General features: G+C 43.6%; 1 protein-coding gene across 1 annotated transcript in view; it reads left to right on the forward strand.

The window, feature by feature from the left end:
* Window positions 1-19174, forward strand: part of LOC126187706 (nuclear pore complex protein Nup205) — a 277609-nt gene that overhangs the window by 247285 nt on the left and 11150 nt on the right. Inside the window, exons 28-31 of the mRNA XM_049928949.1 lie at window positions 4194-4326; window positions 4422-4554; window positions 8276-8563; window positions 13815-13975. Of these exons, the coding sequence (XP_049784906.1) occupies window positions 4194-4326; window positions 4422-4554; window positions 8276-8563; window positions 13815-13975 (715 nt within the window). The remainder of the gene's footprint in view (window positions 1-4193; window positions 4327-4421; window positions 4555-8275; window positions 8564-13814; window positions 13976-19174) is intronic.

Here is a 19174-nt window from a genome sequence, read left to right on the forward strand (position 1 = left end):
GTAGGCAGGCACTCCAGTGTCACAAGTGGCATCCTTCATTGGTACACCTCATTGCCTTTATTAAACGGCCCCGTGCACGAGCCCGCCGCCTCGTTCGCCAACTCAAGCAGGAGTGCTGGGAACAGTATGTCTCCACCATTGGTCTCCGCACCTCTCCATCGCTGGTTTGGGCCAGGATTAAGAGACTCTATGGCTACCGGACCCCCTTCAGCGTACTTGCGGTTTCACTGAATGGAGCAGTCTGTACTGACTCTTGACACAATTGGAAACCACTTAGTGGAGCATTTTGCTCAGAGTTCCACTTCTACGAAATACCCACTAGCCTTCTGCTCCCTGAAAGAGCAGTTGGGACGTCGGAGCCTTTCATTTCACACACACCACCCTGAATCGTACAATGCTCCTTTCAGTGAGTGGGAATTCCAAAGTGCCCTAGCCGCTTGCCCTGATATGGCTCCTGGACCAGATCACATCCACTGTCAGATGCTCGAACACCTCTCGGTGGACTGCCAGCGACACCTCCTAGACAGACCTTTTCAACCGTATCTGGGTTGAGGGTGAGTTCCCGTCGCAGTGGCGGAAAAGCATCGTAATCCCTGTGTTGAAATCTGGCAAGAACCCACTGGAGATGGACAGCTACCGCCCCATTAGCCTCACCAACGTTCTGAGCAAGTTCCTCGATCGCATGGTGAGCCAGAGGTTGAGTTGGCTATTTGAGTCTCGGGGCCTTCTGGCTCTGTCTCAGGGTGGGTTCCGTAAGGGCCGCTCTTCCGCCCATAATCTGGTGTGCCTGGAGTCTGCCATCCGTACAGCTTTTGCCCGCCATCAACATCCGGTTGCCATCTTTTGTGACATGCGGAAGGCATACAATACAACATGGCAAAATCACACCTCTTCAGGGTCCACTCCCGATTTTCATACAAAATTTTCTGTCGCTTCGTTCCTTCTGCATGCAAGTTGCGGCCTACCATAGTTCTAAGTTCAGGAGAATGGGGTCCCACAAGGATCTGTCTTAAGTGTCTGCCTCTTTTTAATTGCAATTAATGGGCTCGCTGTGGTGGTGGGAATGTCTGTCTCAGCTTCCTTGTATGCTGACGACTTCTGCCTATACTTTAGCTCCACTGGCATTGCAGCTGCTGAACGGCAGCTGCAGGGTGCTATCCGCAAGGCGCAGTCTTGGGCTGTAGCGCATGGCTTCCAGTTTTCGACTGCCAAGACCTGCGTTATGCATTTCTGCCAGCAACGAACTGTTCACCCTGAAGCACAGCTTTATCTTGACGGCGCACCTCTTGCTGTGGTGGAGACGCATCAGTTTTTGAGATTGGTTTTTGATACCCAGTTGACTTGGCTGCCTCATATTCGGCAGCTTAAATGGACGTGCTGGTGGCATCTTAATGTTCTTCGTTGCTTGATTCATATCAGCTGGGGTGCCGATCGGTCTACCGTTCTACAGCTGTACCAGGCTTTAACTCAGTCCCATCTAGATTATGGGAGCCTGGCTTATGGTTCGGCAACTCGTTCCGCATTGCGGTTGCTGGACCCCTTCCTTCACAGTGGGATCCGACTCGCCACTGGAGCTTTCCTGACAAGTCCTGTCAACAGCAGACTTGTGGAGGCAGGCGTCCCTCCATTGCGTTTCCGGCGCCAACGATTACTGGCCGCTTATGCCACACACGTTTGTAGCTTGCTCGCGCATCCCAATTATCGTCCTGTTCCCTCAGTCGGTCGTCCGTCTTCCGGAACGGCGGCCCCGGTCAGGGTGTACGGTCGCGGTTTGCGTCAGAACTCTTCTCTCTGGGCTCGAAGTTTTCCCTCTTCCACCTCTTTTCCAGTCCCTTCTGTGTATACCCCCCTGGTGCGTGCCCCGCCCATGTCTTCGGCTCGATTTGGCACAGGGCCCAAAGAACTCCGTCCCACCTGAGGCTCTCCGCTGCCGCTTTCGTTCAATCCTTGCCGCGTTTCAAGGCTGTGACGTCTATACTGACAGTTCGATTGTTGCTGGTCGTGTCGGTTATGATCTTACTCTAGGGGATCATTACGAACAACACTCATTGCCAGCTGACTGCAGTGTTTTCACTGCCACCTGGTCGCCATCTCTCGCGCCCTAGAGTATATCCGCTCCTGCTCAGGTGAGTCCTTCGTTATCTGTAGTGACTCCATGAGCGGTTTACGAGCTATCAACCAGCGTTTCCCTCGCTCTCGTCTAGTGATGGCTATCCGGGAGTCCCTTTATACTCTTGCCTGTTGCAGCCGCTCGCTGGTCTTCGTGTGGACGACAGGTCACGTCGGCATCCCAGGAGATGATCGGGTTGACATGTTGGCCAAACAGGCTGTCGGTGCACCGGCCTCGGAGATTGGCCTTTCAGAGAGTGACTCAGGGCAGTTCTGCGACAGGAGGTTCTTCGCACCCGGGGTGAAGAATGGCGCACCCTTCCTTCACCTAACAAACTTCGGGCCATCAAGGAGGCTACTAGTGTGTGGTGCTCCTCCTGGTGAGCCTCCTGCAGGGACTCTGTTGTCCTCTGCCGGCTGCACATTGGCCACACCTGGATGACGCACAGTTATTTATTGCACCGCTAGGACCCCCCTTTACGTCGCTGCGGGTCAGCTTTGACGGTGGTCCACATCTTGTCGGAATGCCCACTTCTCAGGCAGTCGTTTGTGCTGCCTGATACGCTTCCTGCACCTTTATCAGATGACATTGCAGTGGCATATTTAGTTTTGAATTTTATTCGTGCAGGGTGTTTTTATTGCTTCATCTAAGTGTTTGTCCCTTTTTTTGTGTTGAGTCTGGTCTTTGGCCTATGATTTTAGACTGGGGTTTTTAGTGCGTTTCTTGGTGGTTGGCTTTTCCCTTTTTGTTTCTATGGTCGGCCAACCACTGTCACACTCTGTGTGATTTTAATCCCTTTTGTCTGGTCTCTGTCTGTGTCTTGCTTTTCCTGTGTCGTCTCTTGTCATCTCCATTGTTTGTTTTTATTCTTTGTGGGTGTTTAAAGTTCGTGGAAAAAGGGATCGACGACTCTAGTAGTCTGGTCCCTTCAATCCCACTCTGGTCCCTTCAATCCCACAAACCAACCAACCGACTTGTCGGACACTCTGCCAGTTTTGGTGCATCTCTTGCACAAAGGCCATGCAAAGAACAACTGTCCAACATCCGATGTCCAAATTCCCAGCTTTCGTATTTACCCATTTCCGGCGACGCTGCTCGTACCTGGACTCCCCACCTGGCCAGATCTGCTGCAGCGTGCCTTGAGCCCTAGGCCTGCTAGCTTTCTGCCGTACGACAATTTCATTTTACCTCCTATCAACACTGGGCAGCCGATTAGGTCACATGCACGTAATGTTATAAAGGGAAATATTTGCAGCAGGCTCACCAATAGGATAAAGCCAGTGAAATGAACTGGGAAAGGAGGATGGAGGGAAAGAAATAGTGGAAGAGAGAATCCAGTAGAACAATATATCTGTGCCAGTGCTCCATACAAGGAAGATTTCTACAATTTGAGACATAGTGTTACATACTGTTAGCCCATCCTTATTGTAAGAATAATTTAATATGTAGTTGTAGCTCCCGAGGCGATGTCCCCCATTTGTCATGGGTACACTGCCCAGACACAAACAACAGTGGTAGAATAAGTAGTACATTGTTAGTAAAGAAACCAAATATAAGATTCATTGCTACGAAGTCATGTTACAGCATGGAAACAACTAAACAATTTCCCAAGCAGTCAAATAATCTAGATCTGGGTATGTGCAATGACAGATAGCCATCCCTGCATCCCGCAATAATGAGTTAATTGTTTGTAATATTGCTCATTATTTCCAAGTAATTTGAAATTTTGCTGGTACAGTTTGCTTATGGTGCTTGGTCCTATGTTGGCACCATTCATCATTGCACACTAGTAGAACTATTACGAATTTTTAGTACAAATCAATACTGAAATACAATTACCACTACATTGATAATAATAACTTTGTGATATTGTTGCTGCCTGCTTGTATGTTTTTCTAGTTTTGGCAATACTGTTGATAAATCATTGACAATAAAAAAAAATGCTTTGGAAAAATAAATCTTAATTGGTAGGGTGAAGGGGAAGTTGGTTTAAAATTTTAAGACTGAAACAATTCTCATACTTCTTTCATAGTGATACTTCTTTAACTTCATCTCTTCTAATGATTTCTATTTTGTGTTTCAGTGTCCCAAATCTAGATGTAAATATTTTACCATCTGTTACACAACGCTTCCTTCAGATTCTGTTCCCAGCCCTTGACTTGTGTGATTCTGTACTGACATCCTTGACACCAGATAACCAGTCCTGCTGTTCTCAGGTTAGTTACACAACGTTACCTGAGCTGTGTATGGTTCAAATAGAGTACTCACCTATTACTCAGTGTAGGTAATCCCATTGTAATGTTACTTACAGATCCATCATTTTCTCCTGAGTCACAGTGTTATGGTGTGTACGGTTCTGCGTGCTGCTGGACCGTCATTGCCAATGCCATTCCTTAGTGAAGTGGCTCGTATTACTGGAATTATTGCCCGCTGCACAAACTTTGGTAAGCTGAATGGTGTTTGTTTTTGCATTTTTAACTGCCTTTCATGCATTGATGATTTAATAACGTTTTCATTGCTTAGTGTCCGACATCCTGTTTGTTGCTGATTAAGACGTTGTCCTGAAGTAAGTGTAAGGGTATACAACTGAGAACAGTTTGTTTTTCCATAAGGTGCCTGCTATGCTGATAACAAACTCAGCGCAGAATAATTTTTCTAACATTTTGTCACGATTGCGATGAAGCAATTAGTGTGAGAGAAAGGAAAGATGATGGAAACTAGATGTGAACAGTATTATTTATTATTCTTATCATTATACGATAATAGTCCAATGTCTATGTCTGCACATATATTCTGCACGTACCACTGCCACTTCCCTGCTCTCCTTTTCCAACTGCACACAGTGTGCAGGAAGGACAACTGTTGTTAAGTCTCCATATGAGCTTCAATCTCTTATAATTTTACCACTATAGTCTTGCTGTAAGGTCTGTATTAGGGGAACAAATATGTTGGTTGACACTTCTAGGATTGTAAGCTCGTGGAATTTTAATGGTAAACCACACCACACCATGACATGTGGCTCTTGTGTAGCATCTAATGCTGGAGCTAGTTGAGCATTTCTCTTGACAGTCGAACTTACTAAATGAATTCAATCAATTATTGATAAAATGATTTAATTGGATAGATAAAAAAACTCTACTCACCAAGCGGCTACAGAACACACACATAAAAGACTGTTCTGATTGGTAAGCATTTGGAGCCAGTGGCTCTTTCTTCAGGCAGAGGGGTTGAAGGGGAAGGAAGAAAGGTGAAGGGAAAGGACTGGAGAGGTCTAGGAAAAGGGGTAGATTTTGGGAAAGTCACCCAGAACCGCGGGTCTGCAGAGACCTACCGTACGAGATGAGAAGGAAAGACTGATTGCTCCTTCTTATTTATTGTCAGTCTTTGTTGTCATCTGTCTTGTCAAATGGTCGTCTGTTTTCAACCTTATGTGGTAACCCATTTGTTTGTTTATCTGTATCACCAAGATTAATCAGCACTCTTTCCTACATCTTTTCTAATACCAATTTCCTTGCTCGTGTTGCACATCACAATTCCACTGTTATTCACAATTTTGCATACAATAATTTATGGTTCATTACACTGCGTGGTCTTCTCCCGATCGTCTTTCACTGATTTATTCACAAATTTGACAGCTATTTCCTTTTCCGCCATCCACTTATCTTGTTTATATGTAATTCATCCATGTTTTTGTGCGTTTGTTTTTCGGCAAATCGATCTGATCGACTTTTATTGCCATCTCTTACGTCACATTAATTGCCAAGCTAAGTAGTTTACATTTTCCCCCATGACTTTCACTTTCTGTTTATCCAGTTTCTAAAATTTTGTCTGCTTTCTCGACTTTCCGGATTGATTTTTTCCTTTTATTATTTTTCTTTATCAGTATAGATTGCCCACTCATTACCTCTTATTAACCCTTTCAGACTCTCTCGCTACAATTGTGTACATTAACTTTTACGGTGTCTCAGCTGCAACAGAAGTAATTTTTTCCCCAATTTAAAACTGAGGTCCACATTTGTGAATGTTTGAGCTTTTCATCATGTGAAAGTGCTGTCAACTGCTAAGCATCACTATCAAAATATCAGCAAGTCATTGTAGCAGTGCACAGCGGCTCATGACCACCAGAATACATGGATGTGGTTGGTTCACTATGTTCCACTGCATAATTGAATATTGTTATTCTTATTTTGCATGGTAATTATTGAATGATCTTTTGACTATTTATTATAGTGGAGAATAGTTCGTAATTACTTATTTTAGTCCATAAAATGAAGCCAAGTGTACAAAGTATGTTTTGAAAATGGGTGCATATTTTTGTATAAATCTTGCATCTAAAATCATTAAAAGGTCACCTAAGAGCATTACCACATAAAGAAAAGTTTTCCTTTCTCCAGGAAAAACTCAGGTCTGAAAGGGTTAATGATTTCTGCACAAATTTTTCCAACTTTTTTCATTGCTTTTCTTTTCATCCCCCCCCCCCCCCCCCCCCCCCGCCCCCATCTTTTCCACCCTCTGCTTATTTATTTTTTGCCACTCTCACTATTTTTAACTCTCCAAACTATCATCTCTTGCCATGGTGAACCCATCCCACATTGCATCCGTTCCTTTAAAAAACTTCGCACTATCAAAACTAAGGTATCACATTCTGTCTCTTGAAACCTTCTTGTCCCTTGGAGTTACTCCAAAAGGCCTAACATTGAAATTCCCTGTTTCTGGATGCAGTCCTATCCTACACCAGGTTCTAGAACAATCGGTCTTTTCTTTTCATCCCATACAGTAAGTCTCCCCTGACACGCGGTTCTGGGCGACTTTCCCAAAATCTACCCTTTTCTTAGACCTCTCCAATCCTTTTCCTTCACTCTTCTCCCTTCCCCTTCAACCCTTCTACCTGAAGAAGGAGCCGCTGGCCCCGCAAGTTTTCCAATCACAACAACAGTCTTTTATGTGTGTGTTCTGCCGCAGCTTGGCAAGTAGATATTTTATCTACCCAATTAAATAATTTTACTAAATGAATTGTAATTCTAGGATCATTTTAACAGTAAACCACACCATGATACGTGCCTCTTTTGTAGCATCTGATACTGGAGCTAGACAGCCATTTTTCTTGACATTTGGCCTTACTAATGAACCAGTGATAGAATATGTTACTCTTCTTTGGGTTTTCTCTATTTCTTCTATCAATTCTGTATGGTAAGTGTTTTAGACAGAAAAGCAGTAATCAAGTATTATTTTAAGAAATATGGAAAGCAGTCACTCTTTTACATATTTTTACTTATGTCAGTAGGCATTTTGCACTTTTCCCCCTCTTCAGTTGCTGTTTCACATATTTAATCCTCACTTAACACATTGTTAAACATCGACTGCAATTTTGATTCTGGAGCTGCCTTTCTATTCTGCTTTTTGTTGTTCCAATTTTTGCATTAATAAATGTGGCACAAACAGTTTTTATGTGTATGTTGCACACAATAGGGCAATGTCTGCCATGACATCCTTAAAATTTATCCAGATCTTCATACTACACACTGTGTACTGATGAACTGGAGTATCTGCTTTCGAAGCAAGTTGTGAAGAACGTAACTGTTTTTAATTCGGAATGCTGTAGTGGTTTTTATTTAAACTCATGTAATAGTTTTCAACTTTCAGTTTCTAAGATAGCTACTTTTTTGTCAGCAAATGTGTGTTTATTCATCACAGAAGATTTGTTTATTGAAAACTTCATACATAGTGCTACGTGGAAATTGGATAACTTCAGTTACTTTCTCTTTTTCTGTGCATATGTCATCTTTCTCCCCTTTCCTAATCACCTTTTTCACTCATGTCATTACCTTCAAATGGAGTTCCCCCAGCTTTTATTCACTTTCAAATTTCACACAAAATTGATCCTTCACATGCACAAAATTTTCGCTTTCAAACATGCAGCAATTTTGCTTCTTGGTAGCAGCTGGAACACAGTTAATGTTTCTAGTTACAGCTTAAAGGAACCAAAGCTTTATGTTTGTGGTGACTGTATTTTTAAGACAGTGTTACTGAAAAATTTGTTATGAAAACAAATGAATAATTTAGACAAAATGATCAGATTCACTGAATTAGTTTTAAATGTATTGTTTTTGTAATACACATTATGATTATTAATTCTATTTTGTTCTCTCAAATTTGTGTCAACAGATTTTCGGGGTACACGTGATTTCAGTGATGTTGAAGTATCTGGTCAGATGCACAGGATACAGAAGCTAATGCTGACACTTCTGCCCCGATTTGTTGTTACTGAAAAAGTTTTAAAAGATTTGGGCAGCCAAGAGGCAGTAACACATTTCCTCCAGACTGCTTGCCATTTAGCTCTGCACACTCGTAACCTGGTGGCAAGCCGTGGTGTGGATCCTAGAGCAACAGTTGTAGTTCTGCGACCAAGCCTTGGGGATCGATTCACTCCATTTGATCATCATCATGCAAGGGGTAAATTGTTTTTGGTTTGTTGTCTTATTTTGACTGCTCATAAAATAACTGTTTAACTGTTTGATTCCTCTACTCCACATCATATTCCCATAGTTACTTTATTTCGCCTCTTTGTGTGTGTGGTTTTTTTTTTTTTTTTTTTTTTTAAATAAATAAATGTGATGTGCACCAAAAGTACAGGATGATTCAAAAAGAATACCGCAACTTTAAAAATGTGTATTTAATGAAAGAAACATAATATAACCTTCTGTTATACATCATTACAAAGAGTATTTAAAAAGGTTTTTTTTTCACTCAAAAACAAGTTCAGAGATGTTCAATATGGCCCCCTCCAGACACTCGAGAAATATCAACCCGATACTCCAACTCGTTCCACACTCTCTGTAGCATATCAGGCATAACAGTTTGGATAGCTGCTATTATTTCTCATTTCAAATCATCAATGGTGGCTGGAAGAGGTGGCCGAAACACCATATCCTTAACATACCCCCATAAGAAAAAATCGCAGGGGGTAAGATCAGGGCTTCTTGGAGGCCAGTGATGAAGTGCTCTGTCATGGGCTGCCTGGCGGCCGATCCATCGCCTCGGGTAGTTGTGCTTCTTGTTCGAGCTGAGGGAACAGCCAATTCTCTAACATCTCCAGATACTGTAGTCCAGTTACAGTAGCACCTTCGAAGAAAAAGGGCCCAAAAACTTTATTGGCTGAAATGACACAGAAAACGTTCACCTTAGGCGAGTCACGTTCATACTGAGTTGTTTCCCGCGGATTCTCAGTGCCCCATATACAGACATTGTGACGGTTGACTTTCCCGTTAGTGTGGAAAGTTGCTTCATCACTAAACACAATCTTTGAAACGAAAGATTCATCTGTTTCCATTTGAGCAAGGATAAAATCACAGAAATCGATTCTTTTAATCTTATCAGCTGCAGACAGTGCTTGAACCAATTTCAGACCATAAGGTTTCATAACTAACCTTTTTCGTAGGACTCTCCATACAGTTGATTGTGGAATTTGCAGCTCTCTGCTAGCTCTGCGAGTCGATTTTCCTGGGCTGCGAACAAATGCTTGCTGGATGCGTGCTACATTTTCATCACTCGTTCTCGGCCGTCCAGAACTTTTCCCTTTGCACAAACACCCATTCTCTGTAAACTGTTTATACCAACGTTTAATACGCCACCTATCAGGAGGTTTAACACCATACTTCGTTCAAAATGCACGCTGAACAACTGTCGTCGATTCACTTCTGCCGTACTCAATAACACAAAAAGCTTTCTGTTGCGCGGTCGCCATCTTAGCATCAACTGACGCTGACGCCTAGTCAACAGCGCCTCAAGCGAACAAATGTACGACTAAATGAAACTTTATAGCTCCCTTAATTCGCCGACAGATAGTGCTTAGCTCTGCCTTTTGTCGTTGCAGAGTTTTAAATTCCTAAAGTTGTGGTATTCTTTTTGAATCACCCTGTATTATAGATGAATTTTCTAGTTTTCAAACAGTTTATACATCAGTATTCAACAATAAACTAGTCTAAATAAAAAGTAAAATTTGCTGTAGAACACTCCAAATAGGTTAGTGCAAATTTTTACACATCTACTTGGAATGTACACTGGTGATAACTGTCTAGGAGTATTAAGAAAGTTGAGCAATATATGGCCAGTACATGTTTTGCTATTTGGCTCATGATGAAAAGAATTGACACTACAATAAACTGCACTAACTATTCTTCTGTACTCTTCAGCTTATCTTTATTCCTGTCCCCATCTACAACCAATATCCCTATACTGTCTTGCCCATTCCTTTATTTGCTTTACATTTACTCTTCCTTGTGTATACCTTTCTTTGTTTACTTTTATTTCCTTCTATTGACTTCATTTAAATTATTTTCACACGAGATGAGACGAGCGGTCAGTGTGGACCAGTTGAAACAGCAGCACAGAAAATGTTAATTTCTTTTGCATGCACAATGTTATTTCTAGTAGAGTTTAACATGTTGGAATGGATGATGGAGACAGGCATAATGCATCTCTTTCCCCCTTAAAGATCAGGTTTTTCAAAGAGGTTGTAAATTTTTCAGTCCGAGGCTTGATAATTTCAGGCAGTTCAGTGCCACTGCTTCTATATTGTTGGACCTTTTCTGGTGCAAGCCATTCTTGTTATTGGATCCCATGATTTCTCTAAAGATTTAGGGGTAGGTTTTCAGCTGCATACAAAATTACTGGTTTCAGGACTGTTTCGGAGTGATGTATATTAGTATTTTGTGAAAGAACAGTATTATGAGAAGGGTATATTGGTGCCTGCCATATAGAGGAGACATTGAGTCATGAACAGGCACAACGAAAGACTGCTGCACATTTGAGCTTTCGGCCAAAAGGCATTTTTCTATCATAGAAAACATGTACACATTCACACATGCACAACTGTCACAAACTTGACCAGTGCCTCTGGCCGCTGAGGCTGGACTGCTTGTAACCAACTGCATTTGATGGGAGCAGCAATCATAGCAGTTTTTAAGTTATGTGACTGAATGGCTATTTATCATTAAAAGCCAGTCAGTCTACCGTGGTTTCGTTGGACTTAGTTCCCATTCTCATTGGGCTATATGCAGTTTCCATCAGTTTTTTTCCGCAGATGATTTTTTTTCAAGAACGCAGTTGAAAAGCTTTAGAGACAGTCTGTTGCATTGTCTGACTTCGATTTTGCTCTTGTAGGGATGTGAGAGGCATCATAGGAACTTTATCTGGAAATCTGTATCAGTTGGGGTGGCTGTAGTTATGCCAGCAGTTTTAAGTCAACCCCAAATTCATTAAGGACTGTGTGGTATATTGAATAGTAGGCTTTCCGAAGTCCACTAAGACCATCACATACTGTTTATACCTTAGAGTATAATATCTGATGACGCCCCTCATTTCATCTTTTGTCAGGTGGTCTGCACTGGGGGTACCAGGCAAAGGGTTCATTGGACTAAATTGTGCTTTTGAGTTATCACAGCTTAGGAGTTTTTTAATATAATCTGCTACAGTGTTGCAGCTTTCTTCATCTGAAGTTGCCATTGTTCCATCCTTTTTGTCGATAGCATAGTTTATAGTCAACAAGTTTTCTTTTAAGAGTTGTAAAACTTCACAGTTTCATTTCTCGTAATGTTTTTGTCTAATTTTTCAATAAATGATTTTTTTATGGTTTTCTTTCTCATTTCTGATCACTCTGGCTGTTTTAGCCTGTTGGATTTTATAGATTCCCCTGTCAGTCTCCAATTTCATTGACTAATACCTGTTTCTGAATTGCGCAGGTGGGAACTTTCCCTGCAATACATCCTATGTTCCCGTAACCCTCCTGGCCTCAACCTTCATTAGTCACTGTCCTCACCCATCCAGCCCCTTCCCTGTTCCCATTCCAGCACTACACAGCCATCATTTCACCAACCACACTCAGTCTTTTAATTTCTTTTTATTTTCATTTCTTTTTATTTTAATTTCTTTTTATTTCTCTCCTTTCAAGCTACTTACCCCTCCCCCCTCTGCACCTTCTCTCCTGCCCTCCATCTAAACTGCAACACTTTACTGTCCGCCACTCCCACCATGCTGTCCCTCCCCCTCCCTGCCCCAGCCTCCTCCTTACCCCCACTCAGCCACCACTCCCATAATGCACTGGTACTGCTGCTCAAAGTGTGGTCTCAGTTCTCTGAGACTGCAGACACGTGTGCAAGTTGCCTTTATGTGCGTGCGCGCGTGTGCGTGTGCATGTGTCTAGTGCTGACAAAGGCCTTAATGGCCGAAAAGCTTTAATTGTGTGAATCTTTTTGTTGTGCCTATCGTGACTCAGCATCTCTGCTATATGGTGAGTAGCAACTTTCCTTCTCTGGCATTGTTACATTCCATCCTGGATATTCCATTGTTTGTTGTAAATGCCATTCTGACCTTACTCATTGCCATTGGCAGAACGTTCTCCGGATCTCCCACTTCTTGAAAACATCAGGTCGTGCGTTGTCGAGAGACTGCTGTACCACCGCTCGTCAGCCAGAATGGCTGACAAATTCCCACACAGAGCTGAAGTAGCAGGTATCCCCTGACAAACCTTTACCTGTTGTCTGAGCTCAGTTCGACTCGAGGCCTCGTCTCACCCGGTAAGTCTCCCGTGGCCTGTGGCTCTGGGTGGCTTTCCCGAAATCTACCACTTTTCCTAGACCTCTCCAGTTCTTTTCCTTCGCCCCTCTTCCTTCCCCTTCAACCCTTCTGCCTGAAGAAGGAGCCACTGGCTCTGAAAGCTTGCCTTATTATTACCTTCTGTTACGTGTGTCCTGCCACCACTTAGTGAGCAGATTTTTTTTATCTATCCTTTTTTTAAAATTGGAGCAGTGACATAGATAACTTTGTGGTACAGGCAAACCAGAGACTGTGTTTTACTGGCGGAAAACTTGAAAGATGCTACAGGGTTACTAAGAGTGTGCCTACCCTTTGCTTGTCTGTCCTCTGCTAGAGTATTGCTCAGCTAGAGTATTGATCCTGACCAGATATAATTGATGGAGAACATTGAAAAAGTTCGAAGAATAACAGCTTGTTTTGTATTATTGTGAAATAGGGGGAAAGTGTGTCATGGACATGATATGTGATTTGGGATAGCAATCATTAAAACAGAGCAGTTTTTCACTGTGGTGAGATCTTTTCATGAAATCTCACTGTTCTACATTCTCCTCTGAATGTGGAAATGTTTTGTTAACATCCACCTACATAAGGAGAAATGATCATTATAATAAAATAATTCAGAGTTTGCACGGGAACATTTAAGTGTTCATTCTTCCTGTGCACTATTTGAGACTGGAACGGTAGAAAGTAGAATGAAAGTGGTTTGATGAACCTTCTGTGAGGCAGTTGTGAGGCCGTAGATGGTAGATGATCTGGTATGTGGAAGTAATCGCTCGAGGTGTAGCTGTTTTCAGGTGCTGAGAAAACTTTTTAGCACGTCTGGTTATGTTTGTGGTAAATTTAATATAACTAACTAATTTTCACTATAATGAGAATGTCTCCATCTGATTATGTTGCAGGTAGTGTTTTAGTCAGACCTACTTCTTCCATTAGTCTCATCTTCCTGTTTAAATGAATGGTCAAAGTAATATTGTTATAGGCTGGTTCTAAGGGTAAATATATGATAATGCGAGAAATGTGAACCTTAGTTGGTAGAAGACTTACATACTTTCTAGTTAATTTAATGTGATTGTGTTTAAGTATTGCTTACATGCATTTATTTTCTTTCCAGAGTTGCAGAACATAGGAGAAGGAGGTTCACCATCACTGGGTGTTATGGTGTACCAACTCGTGCAGACAGTGTCGTACCAACAGAAGGAAGCTGCTGCACTGGAACTTCTGGTTCGGCAAAAAAATTCTTTGTCTAGTATGAGTGGTGCTGAACTTAAACAGGTAGGCTGTACTACCATTGCTCTGGTTTGTGATTTTATAGAAAAAACTGGATTTTTTAAATTGTTCTCCCCTGTAGTGTCCGTGTATTTACACTTTCCCTTTGATACCCCTGTTTTCATCATGCTAAGGGACTTCAGAAAATTTTGATATCAAGAAGTACTGTATTTATATTTGTGTATCTAGACAGTAGGGCCATTAAAGATGGAGCATAAACTTTGATTAGAAAAAGTTAATAAAACACGTGTTTAGTGTCTGTTATTGAGCAACTGCAACTGGTATCCAGAAGTGGAAAATCCAGGATGGAATAACAGTAATGTGGAAAGGATAGATTGCTATTCATCACATAGAGGTGGTGTTAAGTCACAGACGGGCACAATGAAAAAGACCACCAGAGATATTCAGATATCAGCCTAAGTACTTCACCAGGCACAGAAAACTCACACAAATTCACACAAGTGCAACTGATACATAAATGGCCACTTTCACTTCCTGACATTAAGGCCCAACATCGAATAAGTCTGCTGTGGGCGGAGTGGGTGAGGGATTGCAGGGTAGGAGTGGGGCAGAATTCTAGTGCTGTTTCTGTGGGAGTGGACAGGTACGTGGAGATGACATTGGGCTGCTAATTGCAGCATCATGAGGCTGTGTTGGGGGGGGGGGGGGGAAGCAGTAGAAGAGAGAAGTAGAGGAGGGAAAAAGACTGTGCAGGAGAGTGAGCACGTGCAGTACTGGACTAGGAGCTGGGAACTGGATAGGCAGGTGGAGCACAGGGACAAGCAAAACTCGAGTGAGATCAGGGGGTTACAGGAACAAAGTACATGTTGAAGGGAGAGTTTTCACCTCCAAAATTCAGTAAAGCTGTTGTTGGTGGTAAGAATCCAGGTGGCACAGGCTCAGTTTGGCCATAGTGCTGGGAGACAAAAGTGTCTCTCTCTCTGTCTGTGTCTGTGTGTGTGTGTGTGTGTGTGTGTGTGTGTGTGTCTGGAAAATTCATGGGTGCCATTCTGCCACTGTTGTATAATCTGTTTTATAATTTCATCCATTGGCAGTAAACACCTTTAATTCCTTGTGCAGCAGTCAGACTCTTAACATAACTCAAATATCTGCTTACTATTACTATTTGGCCATCAGTACAGGGATCAATCACAGAATCACCTAGTCCTGTTGTTATGTTACGTTGATAAAAAGTAACAGTAATGACAACACCTAGGAACATTTATTTGAATTATTTCATCTTTGTAACTAAAAATTATGACAGATGCATGAACAACTGACAAAAAATTAAAATCACAGTTACAATAATGCACGTTAAAACTATAGATACAGGGTGAGGCAGTGTAAAGAGTCAACAAAATTGTCAAAAACCATGAAAATTGCACAGAAGTTTGTCTTTAGTAACTGATGACTGGTTTCATTCATTTTTAAACCATCCACATAAGTTGTTTAACAACATCCAGCATGAGTGAATCCCCTCCCCAGGGTCCACAACTCTTTTGTGAATATGTGCGTGGCGGACACAGGACTCCGAGCTAGTGCGGCTCTCTTTCCTTTGCGGGCTGCATAGCTTCCTTTTCCCCATTCTCCCCCCCCCCCCTCCCCCCCCACCTCTGCCTCTTCCCTTCCCTTTCTCCCCCTATGGGAGTATGTTTCGTGCCTATGTCCGGAGACAGGCGCTTGTAACTGCAAAACAGTCTCTCTTCTTTGCGTTCTATGCTGGCAAGTCTCTGTCCTCCCTTTGTCCTTCTCTTTGCCTTGCCTCTTCTCTTCACTCTCTTCTCCACTGGGGCTTTTGAGACCTCTCTTCTTTCCTTTTCTTAGTTTCTACCTTTCTCTTTCTTTCCTCCATGTGCGTGTCTGAAGGCCGACCCACGCATAGCTGGTTACGAGGTAACGCGTAATTCCCCGTTCCGGGTAGACAGGCAGGACACGCAAGTACCCCCTGGTAATGGCCAGGCCCAGGAAGGGGTGATTACCCGAGATGGTACCTTCTGAACGTGCCGTTTGGTACCTCCGTCCGTTCTTCGGAGGTGTGACCTGAGGTGTGGACAATCACCTAAGGTGGGGCCCCCACAAGGAAGGAGCACGCCATCGGAGATGCCGGTAATCGGGGGGGATACTTCCGCAATGGTTTCCTCTACATCTACAATTTCTGCTCACAAGCGAAAGTTAAATGAGTCTCACGGACAATTCTTCTATCAGTGCCACAGTTCCTTGTTGTTTCTCGGTTGGACAAAGGTCAAGACTTCTCCACAGTCAACCCTTTCATTATTCAGAAAGGTGCCGACACAATTGCAGGTCCTGTAAAGTCTTGTTCCCGATTACGAAGTGGCACCTTCTTGTTAGAAACAGTCAGTGCCCTCCAGGCTCAAAGATTGATGCGAACTTCACTGCTAAGCACTTTCCCTGTACGGGTGGAAGTGCGCTGCACTTTAAATTCATCATGCAGGGTGGTTTATGCACACTCGCTCGACGGATTGTCCAACGAGGAAATTCAAAACTACCTGTCTGACCAGGGCGTAACAGTTGTATATCGAGTCATGAAAAGGGTTGACAAGGAATTGGTTCCAACCTGTACTATCTTCTTGACATTTGACAGAGTTCAACTTCCATCGAACATTAAAGCGGGCTGTGAGATAATTTCAGTTCACCCTTACATCCCCAACCCTACGCGTTGCTATCGGTGTCAGCGGTTTAATCATACCAGCCAATCACGTTCCAATCCGGCCAAATGCGTTACGTGTGGCAAGGATGCCCATGAGGGCGCTTGTCCACCTCCTTCCCCTCGTTGCATCAACTGTATGGGTGACCACGCTGCTTCCTCTAGAGATTGCCCCATTTTCAAAGATGAACAGCTTATTCAGGAAATCAGAGTGAAGGAAAAGGAGTGTACATTTGCTGCTTGTAAGTTATTCGTCAGTCAAAAGCCCACTGTGCCTTCAGCAGGTAAAAATAGCACTGCCCTTGCCTCTCCTCGGCCTACTAAGGAGACAGCCACGCAGACTTGTGATCTCACCTTTAGTCTCATGGTTGTCAGATCGGCCAGCACAAAGATCGCCCGTTCAACCTCCCCACTATCACCTGCTCACTCTACTGCTCACCCTTCATTGGCTTCTGCTAAATCACGAGCCCCAAAATCAGACACCTGGACTTCCAAAAAACAGCCTACTTGCGAAGATTTTTTATATACCCCGACTTCACAACCATCGATTCCACCCTCATCTCAATGTCCTTTTTCCAAGAAGGCTCATAAGAAACAAAGTTCCTCTCCTTCTCCGCCACGGATTGTCTCATCTACAGTGCCACCTGGCAGTAACCACAGTCAGCCGTCTTCTGTGTCGCCAAGGCGCACTGCTGGCGGCCGACCAACTAGCCGACCGCTGGTGGCAGGAGCCGCCCCCGAACAACTTATAGATCAGGATCTTCTACCTTTGGCTGAATGCCGTTCCATGGAGTCGGCCGCCGGCTATCAGCAGTCGTTGAGTTGACAGCAACCGTGGTAAGATTCTTCCCTTTTCTGTCCACCCTATGTCAATTATCCATTGGAATATCTGCAGCATTACAGCCAATCGGGATGAATTATTGATCCTCTTACGATCCTACTCGCTGGTCATCTTCTGTCTTCAGGAAACAAAGCTGCGTCCCCATGATCGCTTTGTTTTCCCTCATTTTCAGTCAGTCCAGCTTGATCTCCCCTCTGTTGATTGCACTCCAGCACGTGGGGGACTTACGATTCTCCTCCATGATACTGTCCATTATCACCCAATCCCCTTAAACAGTTCCTTCCAAGCTGTTGCTGTCCATCTTTCCCTTTATGGATACACCTCCTCTCGTTGTACTGTATACATTTCATCGTCCACACCGATCGCAAAAGCTGATCTCCTTCATCTCCTTGGTCAGCTCCCACCTCCCTATTTGCTGGTTGGGGACTTCAGTGCCCACCACCCGCTTTGGGGATCTCCGTGTCCTTGTCCACGAGGCTCCCTATTGATTGAAGTCTTCCACCGAGCGGATCTTGTTTGCCTCAACACTGGGGAACCTACATTTTTGTCTGCCTCCATGACGAATTTCTCTCATTTGGACCTTTCGGTCGATATTGTTCAGCTAGCTTGGCGCTTTGAATGGTTCACTCTTGCTGATACACACTCGAGTGACCATTTTGCATGTGTCCTTTGATTGCAGCCACAACTGCCATCTATGCGCCCGAGACGCTGGAAGTTTGCCCAAGCCGATTGGACACTTTTTTCATCTATAGTGACGTTCGATGACCGTCACTTTCCTAGCGTCGACGATCAGGTCACTCACGTTACAGAAGCTATTCTTACAGCCATGGAATGTTCAATAACTTGCACCTCCGATTTGCCCGGCACCCCCCAGTTCCTTGGTGGAACGAGGCGTGCCGTGACGCAATGCGTGAGCGGCGACGTGCTCTTCGTCTTTTCCACCACCATCCTACTTTGGCCAACTGTATCCACTGTAAGCAGTTAACGTGCGCGATGCCATCATGTCATCCGTGATAGCAAGAAGGCACTCTGTGACTTACTTACTAGCTCTTTTATCACCTTCACACCCTCTTCAGAAGTTTGGAGTCAAATTAGACTGTTATCTGGCATGCCTAGTTTTTCCCCGATCTCTGGGGCTCACTGTCGTGCATGATACCTTAGTGGACCCCGTCACAATTTCTAACTCCTTGGGTCAACACTTTGCTGAGATTTCGAGCTCTTCAAATTACCCGCCGGAGTTTCTCCCGAAGAAACGTTCAGTGGAATTGCGACCTCTTGCTTTCTCCTCTCAAAATAGCGAAAGCTATAATACTGTTTTCTCTATGTGGGAACTCCAACATGCACTCCCTTCTTCTCGCTCTTCTGCCCCAGCACCGGATGGTATCCACATCCAAATATTGCTGCATTTATCATACCATAGTCTGCGTTACCACTTTTGCCTTTATAATTGAATTTGGACCGACAGTACTTTTCCCAGAAGATGGCGGGAAGCTATCGTCATTCCTGTTCCGAAACCTGGAAAGGACAAACATCTCCCCTGTAGCTATCGCCCCATTTCTCTCACAAGTAGTGTATGTAAGGTTTTGGAACGTATGGTGAACTGCTGTTTAGTCTGGTGGCTGGAGTCCCAAAGCCTTTTAACACCTGCCCAATGCGGTTTCCGAAAGCATCGTTCTGCAGTTGACCATCTTGTTGCTCT

This window comes from Schistocerca cancellata, chromosome 5, assembly GCF_023864275.1.
Source record: "Schistocerca cancellata isolate TAMUIC-IGC-003103 chromosome 5, iqSchCanc2.1, whole genome shotgun sequence".
NCBI lineage: Eukaryota > Metazoa > Arthropoda > Insecta > Orthoptera > Acrididae > Schistocerca > Schistocerca cancellata.